This window comes from Colobus angolensis, unplaced genomic scaffold (assembly GCF_000951035.1).
Source record: "Colobus angolensis palliatus isolate OR3802 unplaced genomic scaffold, Cang.pa_1.0 Scaffold314, whole genome shotgun sequence".
Lineage (NCBI taxonomy): Eukaryota > Metazoa > Chordata > Mammalia > Primates > Cercopithecidae > Colobus > Colobus angolensis.
The window spans coordinates 328,943-344,661 of record NW_012116422.1 but is presented as its reverse complement, the minus strand read 5'-3'; the positions used below and the strand labels follow the sequence as shown (position 1 = coordinate 344,661).

The 15,719-nt window shown below is 37.4% G+C and overlaps 1 protein-coding gene across 5 annotated transcripts in view; it reads left to right on the top strand.

Annotated features, from left to right (window-relative positions):
* Positions 1-15,719, top strand: part of RAPGEF6 (Rap guanine nucleotide exchange factor (GEF) 6) — a 222,103-nt gene that overhangs the window by 141,737 nt on the left and 64,647 nt on the right. For all 5 annotated transcript variants that reach the window (XM_011951038.1, XM_011951041.1, XM_011951037.1 and 2 more), the window contains exons 12-15: positions 1,853-2,017; positions 6,221-6,328; positions 8,731-8,934; positions 12,472-12,580. In XM_011951038.1, coding sequence (XP_011806428.1) covers positions 1,853-2,017; positions 6,221-6,328; positions 8,731-8,934; positions 12,472-12,580 — 586 coding nt within the window. The remainder of the gene's footprint in view (positions 1-1,852; positions 2,018-6,220; positions 6,329-8,730; positions 8,935-12,471; positions 12,581-15,719) is intronic.

Below are 15,719 nucleotides of genomic sequence, written 5' to 3'. Positions count from 1 at the left end.
ACCCTGCCTCTGTGATTTTGCCTTCAGAATAATGACCTCTCTAACATGTTGATCAGTTTCCATCCCTCACTCAGCTATTCTAGGAAATGGAATTAAGTGACCGTAAACCAGGATTGGCCTGAATAATAAAACAATTTGGTACTCTTAGTCTTAGGGTGTTTTGGAGGATAGGAGAATAGGAATGACCTGTGATTTTCTTATCAGTTGAGGAGGTTGTTTCTGACTTCCTTCTAGAGAAACAATTTTCATACCTTATTTTTAATAAATAAAATAGGGGCAGGCACAGTGGCTCACACCTGTAATTCCAGCACTTTGGGAGGCCATGAAGGGTGGATCACGAGGTCAGGAGTTCGAGACCAGCCTGACCAACATGGTGAAACCCTGTCTCTACTAAAAACACAAAAATTAGCTGGGCGTGGTGGTGCATGCCTGTAATCACAGCTACTCAGGAGGCTGAGGCAGGAGAACTGCTTGAACCCAGAAGGCAGAGGTTGCAGTGAGCTGAGATCACGCAGCTGCACTCCAGCCTGGGCAACAGAGCCAGACAATGTCTCAAAAATAAATAAATAAAAATAAAATACCTTTTAATAAATAAAATACCTTTTAATAAATAAGGTACCTTTTTATTTTTAATAAATTCTTAAAGAACATTGTTAGTATTAATGTATGTTTACTATACAGTTATTCTAATGGATGAATGCAACAAATCGAAGGTTGGGTGTTATGGGTAATGGTTTTTATATCAGGCTTAACATCTTGTTTGTTTCTGTATTTGTTCTTGTGCCAACCTTTGAATAAACTACAAAGGGTAGTAAACATTGGTTCAGAAGCTCAAAGAAGAGCAGTATGGAAATGTTGGTTTATATTCTTTCTTTTTGAGGTAAAGTCTCGCTCTTGTGGCCCAAGCTGGAGTGCAATGGCACGATCTCAGCTCGCTGCAACCTCCACCTCCCAGGTTCAAGCAATTCTCCTGCCTCACCCTCCTGAGTAGCTGGGATTACAGGTGCCCACCACCACACCCAGCCAATTTTTGTATTTTTAGTAGAGACGGGGTTTCACCAGGTTGGCCAGGCTGGTCTTGAACTGTGGATCTCAGGTGATCCACCTGCCTCTGCCTCCCAAAGTGCTAGGATTACAGGCATCAGCCACACTGCACCTGGCCTGTTTATATTCTTTTATAAGGTTGGAAATAAGCATTTAAAACTCTGAATTAATTTCAAAAGTGTCTGTAGAACTTCTGGTTCCTCTCAATATGGTGACCTAGCATGGAGAGGAAAGTGTATGAGAGGAACTGTAGAAAAGGAAACATTTATTCTGGGAAGTACCAATAATAATACAGGCTCTCTTGAACTGGTGTGTTCTTCCTACAGCCTGGTCAGAAAAGATTTTTGAGGTGGATTAAATTTGGAGAAAAGCTTTCTTTTTTCTTTCTTTCTTCCCTTTCATTCCTTTCTTTTTTCTTTCTTTCTTTAGTTTAACTTTCACCTCTTTTGTTGCCTTGAGACAGTAAGTGCATGCCCTGGTTGTAGGAGAAGTGACAGTAACAGCCCACACCAGGGCTAAGTTAGTGAAGTTCAGAGGTCCTGCTATGATGAAATGCCAGTGAAAACAGCTTCAGCTGAGTGAGTGATGTTGGCTGTCTATTTCTCTGCCTTTTCTGTCTCTCAGCCTCTGGATGCTGGTGGATTACAATTAAGTTTGGATTCCAATTCTCCCAGTGCTAAGGATTTAAGGGCGAAACTCTACTTTGACGATTTGTCTAATGAAGTAGCTACAAAGGGGAGTAATCAACAGTAGTTCTTTGGTTCTTGGGTCATTTATTTTCTAATCCTTCCTATCCTTGGATTTTTAGGCAACACCTGAGCGTCTCATAATGCATTTAATAGAAGAACATTCTATCGTGGATCCAACTTATATAGAAGATTTTCTATTAACTTACAGGACATTTCTTGAAAGTCCTTTGGATGTTGGGATCAAACTATTGGAATGGTTTAAGATCGACAGCTTAAGAGATAAGGTTGGTTTTATAAAGGGAATGAAAGTGATTTTAACCCGAAATTTTATTCATGAAACTTTTATAGTTGCTAGATTACAAGTTTATTATGATATTAAGATTCAGCACACCTAAAAAAATTAGTGAACCTGAAAGACATTCTCTGCTTACTTTTATGACAGAATAGCATGTTAAAAGTGGACGAGAGCTTTAAAAGGCAAAAAGTGAAATAAAGCTCTGGTATAGCTATAAGTTCGGGAAACATAATAGTTACATGAGAGTATTTTAGAATTTTACCGAAATATTTGATTGTTTCTGGAGATCAATAAAACATTTTAAAACGGATTTAATATTTTAAAAAGAATATTCATCAAATACATTTTTTTCAAGAGGGCAGATTGCTTTTGTTTCAAAATGCGAATATATTTATTTTCTTGAGTTAATTTATAATCATTTGAAAACAATTTATCAAACCTTAATATATCTTGTGACTTATTTAAATCTACCTTTTGAATTTTTTTGTATTAAATATTGTTCATTATTTTAAATTATCTTCATGGGATATGTTTGTACATTTAATTAAAAGACTAGTGATACCTCCACAAATTGGTAAGAAATAAGTTATTTCAAGAAAATAAAAGTAGGATCATAATTGCCTGGTGTGTCTTTTTGAGTTATATTTTAAAGGAAATAAACTGGTTGCAGGTAGACTGCAGAATTATGTAGGGGACTAATATCTAAAACTACAGGCTTGCACACCTCTCACACTTTTTCTTAGAATTAAATATATTTACTTTGGTTGCCAAAAAAATAAAGGTGTGCTTTGGGAATGAACAAAAATATGATTTAGTAATAATTATCCATATGCAAAAGAGTGAAAATGGATTGTTACTTTATACTGTAAACAAAAATGTACTCAAAATGGATCAGAGACAGAAGAGCTAAAACTGTAATGCCTTAAAAGAGAAGATACGGGTAGATTATCATGGCCTTGGATTTGGTGATGGTTTCTCAAATATGAAAACACGACACCCAAGCACAAGCAACAAAAGAAAAAATAGATAATTGGACTTTGTCAAAATTAAAATTATTTTTGCATCAAAGGACACTGTCAAGAAAGATAAGACATTGCACAGAATAAGAGAAAATTATATATCTGATAAAGGTTTAATATCCAAAATATTTTACAACTCAACAACGAAAAGACAGCACAGTTTAAACATGGAGCAAGGACTTGCACAGACATTTCTCCAAAGAAGATATGTAAATGGCCAACAGGCACATGACAAAGATGTTCAATATCTTTTTTTTGTTTGTTTATGTTATCACTTACCAGAAACAAGTTTCACATATTAATGTAGTCAAATCTGTTACTCTTTTCCTTTTCGGTTTCTTCTTTTTTTTTTTTTGTTACACTAGTAAGTTCTAGGGTACATGTGCAGAACGTGCAGGTTTGTTACATATGTATACATGTGCCATGTTGGTGTGCTGCACCCATTAACTCGTCATTTACATTAGGTATATCTCCTAATGCTATCCCTCCCCACTCCCTCCACCCCAAAACAGGCCCCGGTGTGTGATGTTCCCCTTCCTGTGTCCAAGTGTTCTCATTGTTCAGTTCCCACCAATGAGTGAGAACATGTGGCGTTTGGTTTTCTGTTCTTGCAATAGTTTGCTGAGAATGATGGTTTCCAGCTGCATCCATGTCCCTACAAAGGACACGAACTCATCCTTTTTTATGGCTGCATAGTATTCCATGGTGTATATGTGCCACATTTTCATAATCCAGTCTGTCATTGATGGACGTTTGGGTTGATTCCAAGTCTTTGTTATTGTGAATAATGCTGCAATAAATATACGTGCGTATGTGTCTTTATAGCAGCATGATTTATAATCCTTTGGGTATATACCCAGTAATGGGATGGCTGGGTCAAATGGTATTTCTAGTTCTAGATCCTTGAGGAGTCGCCACACTGTCTTCCACAATGGTTGAACTAGTTTACAGTCCCACCAACAGTGTAAAAATGTTCCTATTTCTCCACATCCTCTCCAGCACCTGTTGTTTCCTGACTTTTTAATGATTGCCATTCTAACTGGTGTGAGATGGTATCTCATTGTGGTTTTGATTTGCATTTCTCTGATGGCCAGTGATGATGAGCATTTTTTCATGTGTCTGTTGGCTGCATAAATGTCTTCTTTTGAGATGTGTCTGTTCATATCCTTTGCCCACTTTTTGATGGGGTTGTTTGCTTTTTTCTTGTAAATTTGTTTGAGTTCTTTGTAGGTTCTGGATATTAGCCCTTTGTCAGATGAGTAGATTGCAAAAATTTTCTCCCATTCTGTAGGTTGCCTATTCACTCGAAGGTAGTTTCTTTTGCTGTGCAGAAGCTCTTTAGTTTAATTAGATCTCATTTGTCCATTGTGGCTTTTGTTGCCATTGCTTTTGATGTTTTAGAAATGAAGTCCTTGCCCATGCCTATGTCCTGAATGGTATTGCCTAGGTTTTCTTCTAGGGTTTTTATGGTTTTAGGTCTAACATTTAAGTCTCCCATTCTGTAGGTTGCCTGTTCACTCTGATAATAGTTTGTTTTGCTATGCAGAAGCTCTTTAGTTTAATTAGATCCCATTTGTCCATTGTGGCTTTTGTTGCCATTGTTTTTGGTGTTTTAGACATGAAGTCCTTGCCCGTGCCTGTGTCCTGAATGGTACTACCTAGTTTTTCTTCGAGGGTTTTTATGGTTTTAGGTCTAACATTTAAGTCTTGAATCCATTTTGAATCAACATCATTAATCATAGAGAAATGCAGTCATAATCTCAATGAGATACCACTTTACACCCGCTAGGATGGCTTTTAAAAAGGGGGAAGAAAGAAAAAGTAACAGATGTTGCCTACGGTATGGAGACATTGAACCCGCCTCCCCACCCCCACCCTACACACATTGATGATAGGAATATAAAATGGTATTACCTCTGCGGAAAAATAGTTTGAGCAGTTCTTCAAAAAGTTAAACATAGAGTTACCATATAGCCCAGCAATTCTAATCCTAGGTATATACCCAAAGAATCAAATGAAAACTTGCACATAAATATTTGTAGCAGCACTATTGACAATAGCCAAATGACCCAAATGCCCATCGTGGATAAACAAAATGTGGTATAGCCATACAATAAAATATTATTCAGCCATAAGAAGAAAAGAAGTACTAATACTTCACTATACCATGATGAACCTTGAAAACATTAAGCTAAGTAAAAAAGCCAGTCACAAAAGACTAGGTATTGTATGATTCTATTTATGTGGAATAGCCAGAACAGACAAATAGACAGAAAAGCAGACTAATAGCTGCCAGGGGCTGGAGAGAGGGCAGATGGTAAGCGAATGCTTAATGAGTTTGAGGTTTTCTTTTGGAGTGATGAAAATGTTCCAGAACTCAGAAGTAGACAGTGGTGATGGTTACACAATATGGTTAAGGTACTAAATACTACTGGATTATGAACTCTAAAATCATTAAAATAGTGAATTTTATGTGGATTCTACCACAATTTTAAAAAATATGGCTCATTCCTTACATTGTTAGGCACATTATTCATATCAGCTTAATTTTTAACTTTTCTTGAGCAAAGTAAACGATTCTGCAGTTTGAAAATTTACAGTGTTTATAATGAAAGAAGTTTCAGATTTGGAAGAGTTTTTGTTTTGTTTTTTAATTTTTATAGAGACAGGGTTTTGCTATGCCCAGGCTGGTCTCAAACTCCTGGACTCAAGGGATCCTCCTTGCTTCAGCCAGCTAAGTTGCTGGGATTGCAGGTGTGAGCCACCACACCAGACTCAGATTTGTTTTTGTTACAATTTTGGTTAAACATGTTCTTGACCATGGAAACGCTTTTGATATGGGTTTTTGATTGATAGGATTGCCTGCTTTATGACATGAAGTTTGCATTTTAAGGTGCTACCTGAAATAGATATTCTATGTACTTCTTTTATCTTAACAAACAGCCTTGTGTCTTCTCACTAAGTGAACAGAATCCTGGCTCTGTTACTTCTGTACACAGGGAAGCAAAAGCTCAAACTAAGCCATGCCTTTCTATTAGAATGAGCCTTTTTTACACAAGGGAGGGATCAAGAGGGTTGTCATTTCTTCATGAGTTTTAGACATGCTTTTAGAATCTAGTTTTGCAGAAGGAATGCCTCTTATAACCGTATGCTGCCTATTTATGTTTCCACAGGTGACACGGATTGTATTATTATGGGTAAATAATCATTTTAATGATTTTGAAGGTGACCCTGCTATGACTCGATTTCTAGAGGAATTTGAAAAAAATCTGGAAGATACAGTAAGGCTAAAAATAATTTATATTCTTCAGAGTGTTGTGGTTTCCCCACCCCCAACACCAGCAAACTCAGAACAGCAGTAGCTTTCATCTCCTTTGTCTTAAATGTCCATTCTTAGAACTTCCAAATCTATATTTTAGACTTCTGTTCATTTATTCTTTGCCACCCCAATTAAAACAACATTTACACTCCTTCCTGACTCTTCCATTTCTTTCTTTTTTTTTTTTTTTTTTGGAGATGGAGTCTCGCTCTGTTGCCCAGGCTGGAGTGCAGTGGCACAGTCTTGGCTCACTGCAACCTCCCCCTTCTGGGTTCAAGCAATTCTCCTGCCTCAGCCTCCTGAGTAGATGGGACTTCAGGCGTGTGCCGCCATGCCCAGCTAGTTTTTGTATTTTTAGCAGAGACAGGGTTTCACCATATTGCCTAGGCTGGTCTTGAACTCCTGACCTCGTGATCTGCCCGCCTCAGCCTTCCAGAGTGCTGAGATTATAGGCGTGAGCCACCGCACCTGGCCCAACTCTTCCATTTCTGTATTAAGACTAATGACATTCTTATCTCTTAGTCACTCAGGCTTATAAACCTGGTGTTATATGTGTACCCTCACTCTCTTGAATTCCCTGGCCAGGATTTCCAGTCAGTTGCTAAAGTCACCTAGGTCACTGATTTAGTCATATACCTGTATGTTCACATATTTTCTTATGGTCTCTCTCAGCCATTTCTTTTTCATTATATCTGATCTGTTATAATAACCTGCTAACTGATCCTAGTTCTAGTTGCTCTTCTGGTTCATTCTGTGTGGCCAAAAGATTGCTTTTAAAACACACGTGTGATGACTGTTATTCTCTTTGTCAGTAAACTATTCTTCCTACCAAAGCAGTTCCTCCCCCATATATTCAGGTCCCTTGCCCTTTTTCCTGTGTACCCTAGATTATAGCCAAATCAAACTATTTTATTTTATTTTCCAGTTCTGCATCCAGACCATGCTAGAATTTTCTTTTCCTCGCCTATTGAAACTCCGTTTCATTTTCCAGTGCATATCCTAAATATCAAATCTATATTAAGACTTTCTAGGTTTCTTTTCTACATGGGATTCACCTTTTCTAAATGTACAGCACCTAAGATAATTCCCTCAAAGTCCACAGTAGCTATTCATAAATTCATTTTATTCTCCCTGTCAGATGTAAAACTTTGAGCTGTGACTTGGTTACCTGCTCCAAGTAACTTGAAATTTTAGGAAGTAAGTAGTAATGTAGCATAGTGTTTTAGGAGTACAGTTCAAGCTCCACCATTTGCTAGATTTGTAAACTCAGACAGATTGCCTGATCTTATGCCTGAGTTGTGTTATTTGTAAAGATAGTAGTTCCTAGTTCACTGAGATTGTTGTAAGGATTATAATGAGCTGATAAGCATAACAGTCTGTACACAAAACCTGTCACATAGCAAATGCTCAAGAGCTGTAATTATTAGTTACAGAGCATAAGTGGATTGAGTTGAATGAAGTGGGAAAAATTGACAAATCTGGTCCCTTTCGTTACCCCTTGGTTCCTGTTGACTTGTCAGCAGCATATGTGCTCTATACAAAATGGGAAGAGTGAACAACACTGGGAACTTGGTTAAAGGGTTATAGAGGCACTCCACTATCATTTGACTCATCCTGTGTTGGCTGTGTAAATATTCAAGGGACATCAGAGTGTGGAAAAAAAAGTTATGGGATTTTTTTTTCACTAGTCAGTTAGCCATCAGGTATTCATTGCATTCTACTTTATACTCAAAGACATTAATGTAGGATCAGAACAAATATTAAGACTTGGTGTCTGCTTTAAAAAAAAAAAAACTTTAGCTTTTTGTTATCGACATGAGATTTGCACATATTAACACTATTTGAGATAATTGAAACTGGAATTAGAACTGGAAGTCAGCCTCTTACTGAGTTTAAGGAAGAGCTAAAATAATACAAGAAGGAAGTCTTTTCTGGACGAGGTGAAAACTTGAATGTTTCTTTGAACATTGGACAGTATTTGAAAAGGTGGTTCAAGTCGTTCAAGGTTTTGAATAAAGGTTTTAAAGATTCTGGTTTTATATAACAGCCAGGAGATAAGCAAGGTGGGAGAAGAGTGTGTATTAGGAAAAGTTTAAGAAATGATAAGTAATTTTTTGTCATCTCTCTGTAATTGAGACATCACTTGGAAATCTTTTTTAACTTATGATAATTTAAAGGTCTTATAGTCATATTAAGAAATCTCATTGAGAGTGCTTTGGTGTGGGAGTGCCCCCTTCTTCAATTTTGCTTGCCTCAGCTTATACATGTATATTTATAACTCTAATTCTAATAATTTTAGGTGACTTTTTAAGAACCGTTAGGAATAGATACATTTATATACATTTACCCTTTTCTGCTTTACAGAAGATGAATGGTCATCTCCGGTTATTGAATATTGCCTGTGCTGCAAAGGCTAAGTGGAGACAGGTTGTGCTGCAGAAGGCTTCCCGTGAGTCCCCTCTACAATTCAGCCTTAATGGAGGAAGTGAGAAGGGATTTGGTATTTTTGTTGAAGTAGTAGAACCTGGTAGCAAAGCTGCCGATTCAGGACTGAAACGTGGTGATCAGGTAAGTAGATAACCAACCACTTATATTCAAGCCTTCTTAAAAGTATTGTGCCTGCTGCTTTTGTTCTCATCTTCCAGAAAGCATGATCAGTTTAAGGAAATATTTTTCTGAGCCTTTTTTTAGAGATAGTATCTGCATATGGTTTATTTTTAAAATGTATTTGTCGTATACTTACTACTTTTAATGGAAAATTTGGTGTAGTGTGACCAGAAATAACACGGTCTGCTGAACTCTGTCAACGTGACCTCCTTTGAATGGGCCTGCCTATCCTTCATGGATTAGGGAACTGTATAAGCTGGCAACTTGAGAATACTCCAGAACGATCAATATATGAATTAGCACCCTTGCAAGTTTTGAAGGAGACAGTACTTCTACCTCATAGCACTCTCAAATGTAAGTGGGTGCAGATTACTGAAGGTTATGGTAATCATTAAATTATGTTCATATGGTAACATAACTATATCCATAAGCAAAGTGAGCCAAATGGGGGACTAGGAAAAAAGACACTCTTAGGAATTTGTTGGTGATTTATTTTTTTAGTGTAGGCATTAGGAAAGTATAGAGCAGCCTATTCCAAACATGACCTGCTGGCAACTTTGTTACATAAAAAATGCAATTCCCAGTCTTCTCTCAATCCTGTTAATTATATTGACCACATTCTTGAGCAATGATGTCTGAACATCTGTATTTTTAACAAAACTCTCTAGATCAGTGGTCCCCAACCTTTTTGGCACCAGAGACCAGTTTTGTGGAAGACAGTTTTTCCATGGACCAGGGAGTTGGAGCTGGGAGGATGGAGATGGTTTTTTTTGTTGTGTTTTTTTTTTTTTTTTTGAGACGGAGTCTCGCTCTGTCGCCCAGGCTGGAGTGCAGTGGCACAATCTCCACTCACTGCAAGCTCCGCCTCCCAGGTTCACACCATTCTCCTGCCTCAGCATCCTGAGTAGCTGGGACTACAGGTGACCACCACCACACCCTGCTAATTTTTTGTATTTTTCGGTAGAGACGGGGTTTCACCGGGTTAGCCAGGATGGTCTTGATCTCCTGACCTCCTGATCCGCCCGTCTCGGCCTCCCAAAGTGCTGGGATTACAGGCTTGAGCCACCATGCCCGGCCGGAGATGGTTTTTGGATGAAACTGATCCACCTCAGGTCATCAGGCAGTCAGATGTTAAATTTTCATAAGGAGTGCCCTAGATCCCTTGCATTTGCAGTTCTCATCAGGGTTCACACTCCTATAAGAATCTAATGTCACTGCTGATTTAACAGGAGGCGGAGCTCAGGCGGTAATGCTCACTGGCCCACTGCTCACCTTCTGCTGTGTGGCCCAGTTCCTAAAAGGCCATGGGGTTTGTGCCCTGGCGGTTGGGGACCTCTGCTTTAGATGATTCTCATGTACTTCAAAGGGTGGTCTCCCAAATCTGCCTGATCATCAGAATCATTTAGGAAACTTGCTTTTTCCCCATTTAAAATTTTGTTCTTTCCTTTTAGAATGTGGCTTTACTTTTACTGAGCCATGCTATAATTTTTTTTAAATTATGAGCTCATTCATATTATGAAAGGTTCTACACTCTAGAATAATGGTTCTCAACTAGTGGCAATGTCTGCAGATATTTTTTATTATTGTGACTTGGGGATTACTACTGGCATGTTGGTGGACAGAGGCTGAGGATGCTGCTAAACAGCCTACAATTCCCAGGATAGCTTCCATAGTAGACTTTTCTGGGCCTTACCCCAGACTACTCATTAGGAATGTCTAACAGCTAGGATCCTGGAGTCAGTATATTTATTGTTCAGTTATTTGTATCACAGACACATTTAATAATCTAATTCTTCACACACACACACACACACACACACACACACATGCACTAGTGAAATCATCCCTGAGAATGAAATTTGTCATGCTTTTACTTCTTCCTTCAATCTTCACAACTACTGCTGAAATGATCTGAGATTTTAGATCTACATTATTATTATTTTTTAACATTATGTATCTTCTGTTTCAAGAAGGCTTTTGACATTTGCATTAAGTTTCATAAGCTTTTAAACAAGCATTTAGAAATTTACACCTGTGTAACTGATTTCATTGATCACTTTCATTTCATTTGCACTGTATATCCCCATTATTTCAATTCATTTATCTTTGGTACTTCTTTTAGTACTTTTTTAAGGAACAGATGGGTGATATAGTATTATATGTTCTTGCCTTCCTGAAGGTACTTGTGTTCAATGGAGTATAACATCTTTTTCCAACAGTGACTTTTCCCTCAGAACGCTAAAGTCACAGAAAGTTATCACATCAACTTAACATTGCCCAAGAGAAGTCCAAACTCTTTGCAAGAGTTTTTTGTAGGTACCTTTGGGTTATCTTCCCACAGTGATGTTTATAGATACTTTATTCTTTCTCCTTGGAACACAGAAATTTCATTGGGATATGTTTTTAAAAATAGATATCTTTTTATTATTTTTGCATGGTACTAGATAAGACATTTTAGTGCATAGATGCAAGTCTTTTTTCAACTCTGGGAATTTTACTTCTGTGGAATTTTTTTTTCCTTTCCCTAATATTTTTTTCACTGTTTTTCTTATCCTTTTGAAACTTTTATGTTGATCCCTTAGATCCACCCTCTGTTCTGACTAGTTTTTGACTAGTTTTTGCTAAATTTTTTTATCCTTTTCCCTTAGAATCAGTACTTCTTAAAATAAACTGCTTCTGTGATTCTGAGGTATAGCCCAATTGGGGAAGCCCTGTTGTGAAGGGTCAGCAGTGTTTACCTGGAAGAAGAACCCATTTCAGTTGTGCTTCTTGCTATTTGGCTGCCTGATTCAATCTGTGGCAGAAAATCATATTAAATATATTTAAAGTACTCCTTTTAAAAGAGTTACCTCTCTTTGAAATGCAGTAAATTTACATTGAGAATATTTGACAAATTTGTATATACATTTGCAGGCAATAATTTTTATGAACTGATCTGCCATGATTAAATTTTTTCCTTCATAAACCATCTGGTGTGGGTATTTTTAAAATTTTCTCAGTATGATCCCAGAGGGCATTAATTTAAAAAAAATGTTTATAGTAAAGAATTTGGGGCCGGGCGCGGTGGCTCAAGCCTGTAATCCCAGCACTTTGGGAGGCCAAGACGGGCGGATCACGAGGTCAGGAGATCGAGACCATCCTGGCTAATACGGTGAAACCCCGTCTCTACTAAAAATACAAAAAACTAGCCAGGCGACGAGGCAGGCGCCTGTAGTCCCAGCTACTCGGGAACCCTGGAGGCGGAGCTTGCAGTGAGCTGAGATCCGGCCACTGCACTCCAGCCTGGGCGACAGAGCAAGACTCCGTCTCAAAAAAAAAAAAAAGAATTTGGAAAATACAACAATGTAGAGAAAAAGAAATGCAGTAGTCCAGCTTCTCACAGAGTTAGGAGTACATTTTATTCAAGTTTCATTTTATTTATTCACTAACAAACTTTTAAGGTTGTAGGAGTAACTAATACTGTTCTGTACTAATTGGTATTTTTTAAATACTTTTGAGATTATGGAAGTAAATGGACAAAACTTTGAGAATATTACATTTATGAAAGCCCTTGAAATTTTGAGGAATAATACTCATCTTGCACTTACTGTGAAGACCAACATTTTTGGTGAGTTTTGTTGTAAAAATTGCCTGAAGTCTTTCTTCTTAATTTGGTAATAGAAAAGTCATTACAGTGGAAAAAAAGATAGTAAAATGTATACATGTTTTTGTCTAAGGTCTTAATCTAGTTTCAGAATCTTTTGTGTTGAACTGTTGTGTATTCTAGAATTTTCATTTTTCATTATGTTTTTATTTTGATAAAAAGTAAGTTTTAAAATAGATGTATAGCTACAGTTAGTCATTTATGAAATTCCTACTGAGCATGTATTATATACTCTGCTGGAGGGATACTGAATGAAACGTAGAATAACCTGAATAAAACTAAGAAGTTATAAGCAGGCATGTTTTCCCCCAGCTAGTGTGCAAATCAGTCTACTTCTAATCTTTAAGCTAGCTTTTTGAAGTAATATGAATGCCAGATTAGCTGTTTTATGGAAATAAACTGAGTAAAGCATTGACTTGAGTACTGAGTAAATTACAGATTTCTAATAAAAGCATATTCTACCTTTGTGTGGAAAAATGATTACAGTGCCTCTGTTGTGTTTTTATCATGTTTATATTTAAATCAGTGACTAAGCTCATACTTTTAACCAAATCTACTATTTGTTTTTTTAAACATGTAGGAAAGATATACTGTCATTTGATTGCCTTAGACACTTTAGGATTTTTGCAGAAATTCTGAAAAGAGTAACAGTAAAATCATATAGCAATTGAAATATCAAAGAAAATTTAAGAGTCCTTATGAAGTAGGGAGGAAAACAATCTCTCTAGGTTGTTTAGGTTACAATTCGAGAAGTAAGAGTTGTCTTTAAAAGCCATGCCTATGGAAAGAAAGTGTGAGTTTTATTTTTTTCACTTTGGCTTTTTTATATTGTGCTTAGTTATAATGAAAAATGAAATGTGGGTTTTTTCCTCTTTTTGAGTCCCTTTGACTGAATTACATCATGTTAAATCTGGTATATAACTGTCAATTGGCCATTTAGTATTATGTTACTTTAGCATAGAATAAGTAAGTAAGCCTTCAGAATTTTTTGATTTCCTGGAGTTTGTACTAGTATCTAGAAATGCCAACTTTTAGGTTAAACGAAAGAGATTTCCAGTTTTGAAAAATATGAAAGCAAGACTTGCTCTCTTTGAGCAAATTATTTAGTCTTTCCAAGCTTCAATTTCTGTAGCACTATTTCCTAGGTTTCTTCTAAGCATCTAGTACCTTTAAACCTTTTGTACCAGTCACATAAAGATTACTGACTGGTATTAAATATTCTGAATAAAAATAAAAATACAGAGATAGTGTGAACCCCTATGAACTCTGGAATACAGAAAAAGTAGATCTAAAGGATGCAAAAGACAGAAGCCATACCCTTAGAACCCTTTTGAGTAGCGGGAAAGCAGTTGGCCAACAGAACCCTAGGTTGGATATGGCAGAGGATAGAAGTTACATGGTGCCACAAAGGGGGAACATAGCAGTCAGCTCTTTCTTCCTTACCCTAGGTGGAAAGCAAAACACCAAGGAGAAAGCTAAACACCTCATGTTTAGATTTAGCAAATGCACCCAGAGAAGAAAACAGCTGGCAATCTCAGTTTACTCTCTTTCTATTCTGGAATTTTAATTTATCTATTAAATTACAACAGAATATTTGTAAAATATTTGTAGAAATGGAACATTTTACTCTAGATGTGGGGATGCCCATAATAAATCCCTAATAACTCTGGCATTACCATGAAATAGAGTTGAGCAGTTAGGTCATCCTATATCAAACTTGCAGTCTGGATAGCTACAAAAAGGAAAGCTGTGACCAGAAGACATTTGTTCAGTGATACTGACAGGTGAAGCCAGCTGGACTTCCTGGGTCAAGTGGAGACTTGGAGAACTTTTCTGTCTAGCTACAGATTGTAAATGCACCAATCAGCACTCTGTAAAAACGCACCAGTCAGCGCTCTGTGTCTAGCTAAAGGATTGTAAATGCACAACCAGCACTCTGTAAAAACGCACCAATCGGTACTTTGTGTCTAGCTAAAGGATTGTAAATGCACCAGTCAGCACTCTGCAAAATGGACCAATTGGCACTCTGTAAAATGGACCAATCAGCAGGATGTGGGCAGGGACAAATAAGGGAATAAAAGCTGACCACCACAGCCTGCAGCGCCAACCTGCAGGTCCCCTTCCATGCCGTGGAAGCTTTGTTCTTTTGCTCTTCACAATAAATCTTGCTGCTGCTCACTCTTTGGGTCTGTACCACCTTTAAGAGCTGTAACACTGGCCACAAAGGTCCACAGCTTCATTCTTGAAGTCAGTGAGACCACGAACCCACCGGAAGGAAGAAACTCCAGACACGTCTGAAGGAACAGACTTCAGACACACCATCTTTCAGAGCTGTAACACTCACCATGAAGGTCCGCGACTTCGTTCTTGGAAGTCAGCGAGACCAAGAACCCACTGGAAGGAACCAACTCCAGACACAATACCAGAGCAAACCATTCTCGGTCCTTTTATATTACTTAAAACCGACGTTCAGGGATCACCAAGCATAAGGAGAATCAGGATCATTGAGAGGGTGTCGTAGAGACCTAGTGAGTGATCTTACACATTCTCTTACACATTTAAGAGAAAAAAAACATTTCTGGAACGCTGCACAGAGCAATTTAAAAATTTATTCCTTGAGAGGCAGAGCTTGCAGTGAGCTGAGATTGCGCCACTGCACTCCAGCCTGGGGGACAGAGCGAGACTCCGTCTCAAAAAAAAAAAAATTTTATTTGTTGAAACAAGAACAGGATATTAGGAAAGAATAAACAACAATCATTGAGAAAGAAATAACTTATAGACAAAAACATTCATTTGAAAGAATAGATAATAAAGTTGAGAAAAATCTCCCAGACTGTGGAACAAAAAGACAAAGTAAAATTAAGCTCTATTCCAGGATATCCAAAAGAAAATGTGAGGAAGAAGATATATAGGAAATAATAGCGGAGAATATCCCAGAGTAAAAGAAAGATGTGACTCATATTTCAAAGGCCTTACTATGAGCTGAGGAAAATGTATTAAACAAAACTTGTGTCAACTTTCTACTTCCAGTATTGACTGAAGACAACTTAAAAGAGCTAGACTAAACATGAAAAACTATAAACAAACATAACAATCCAAAAAG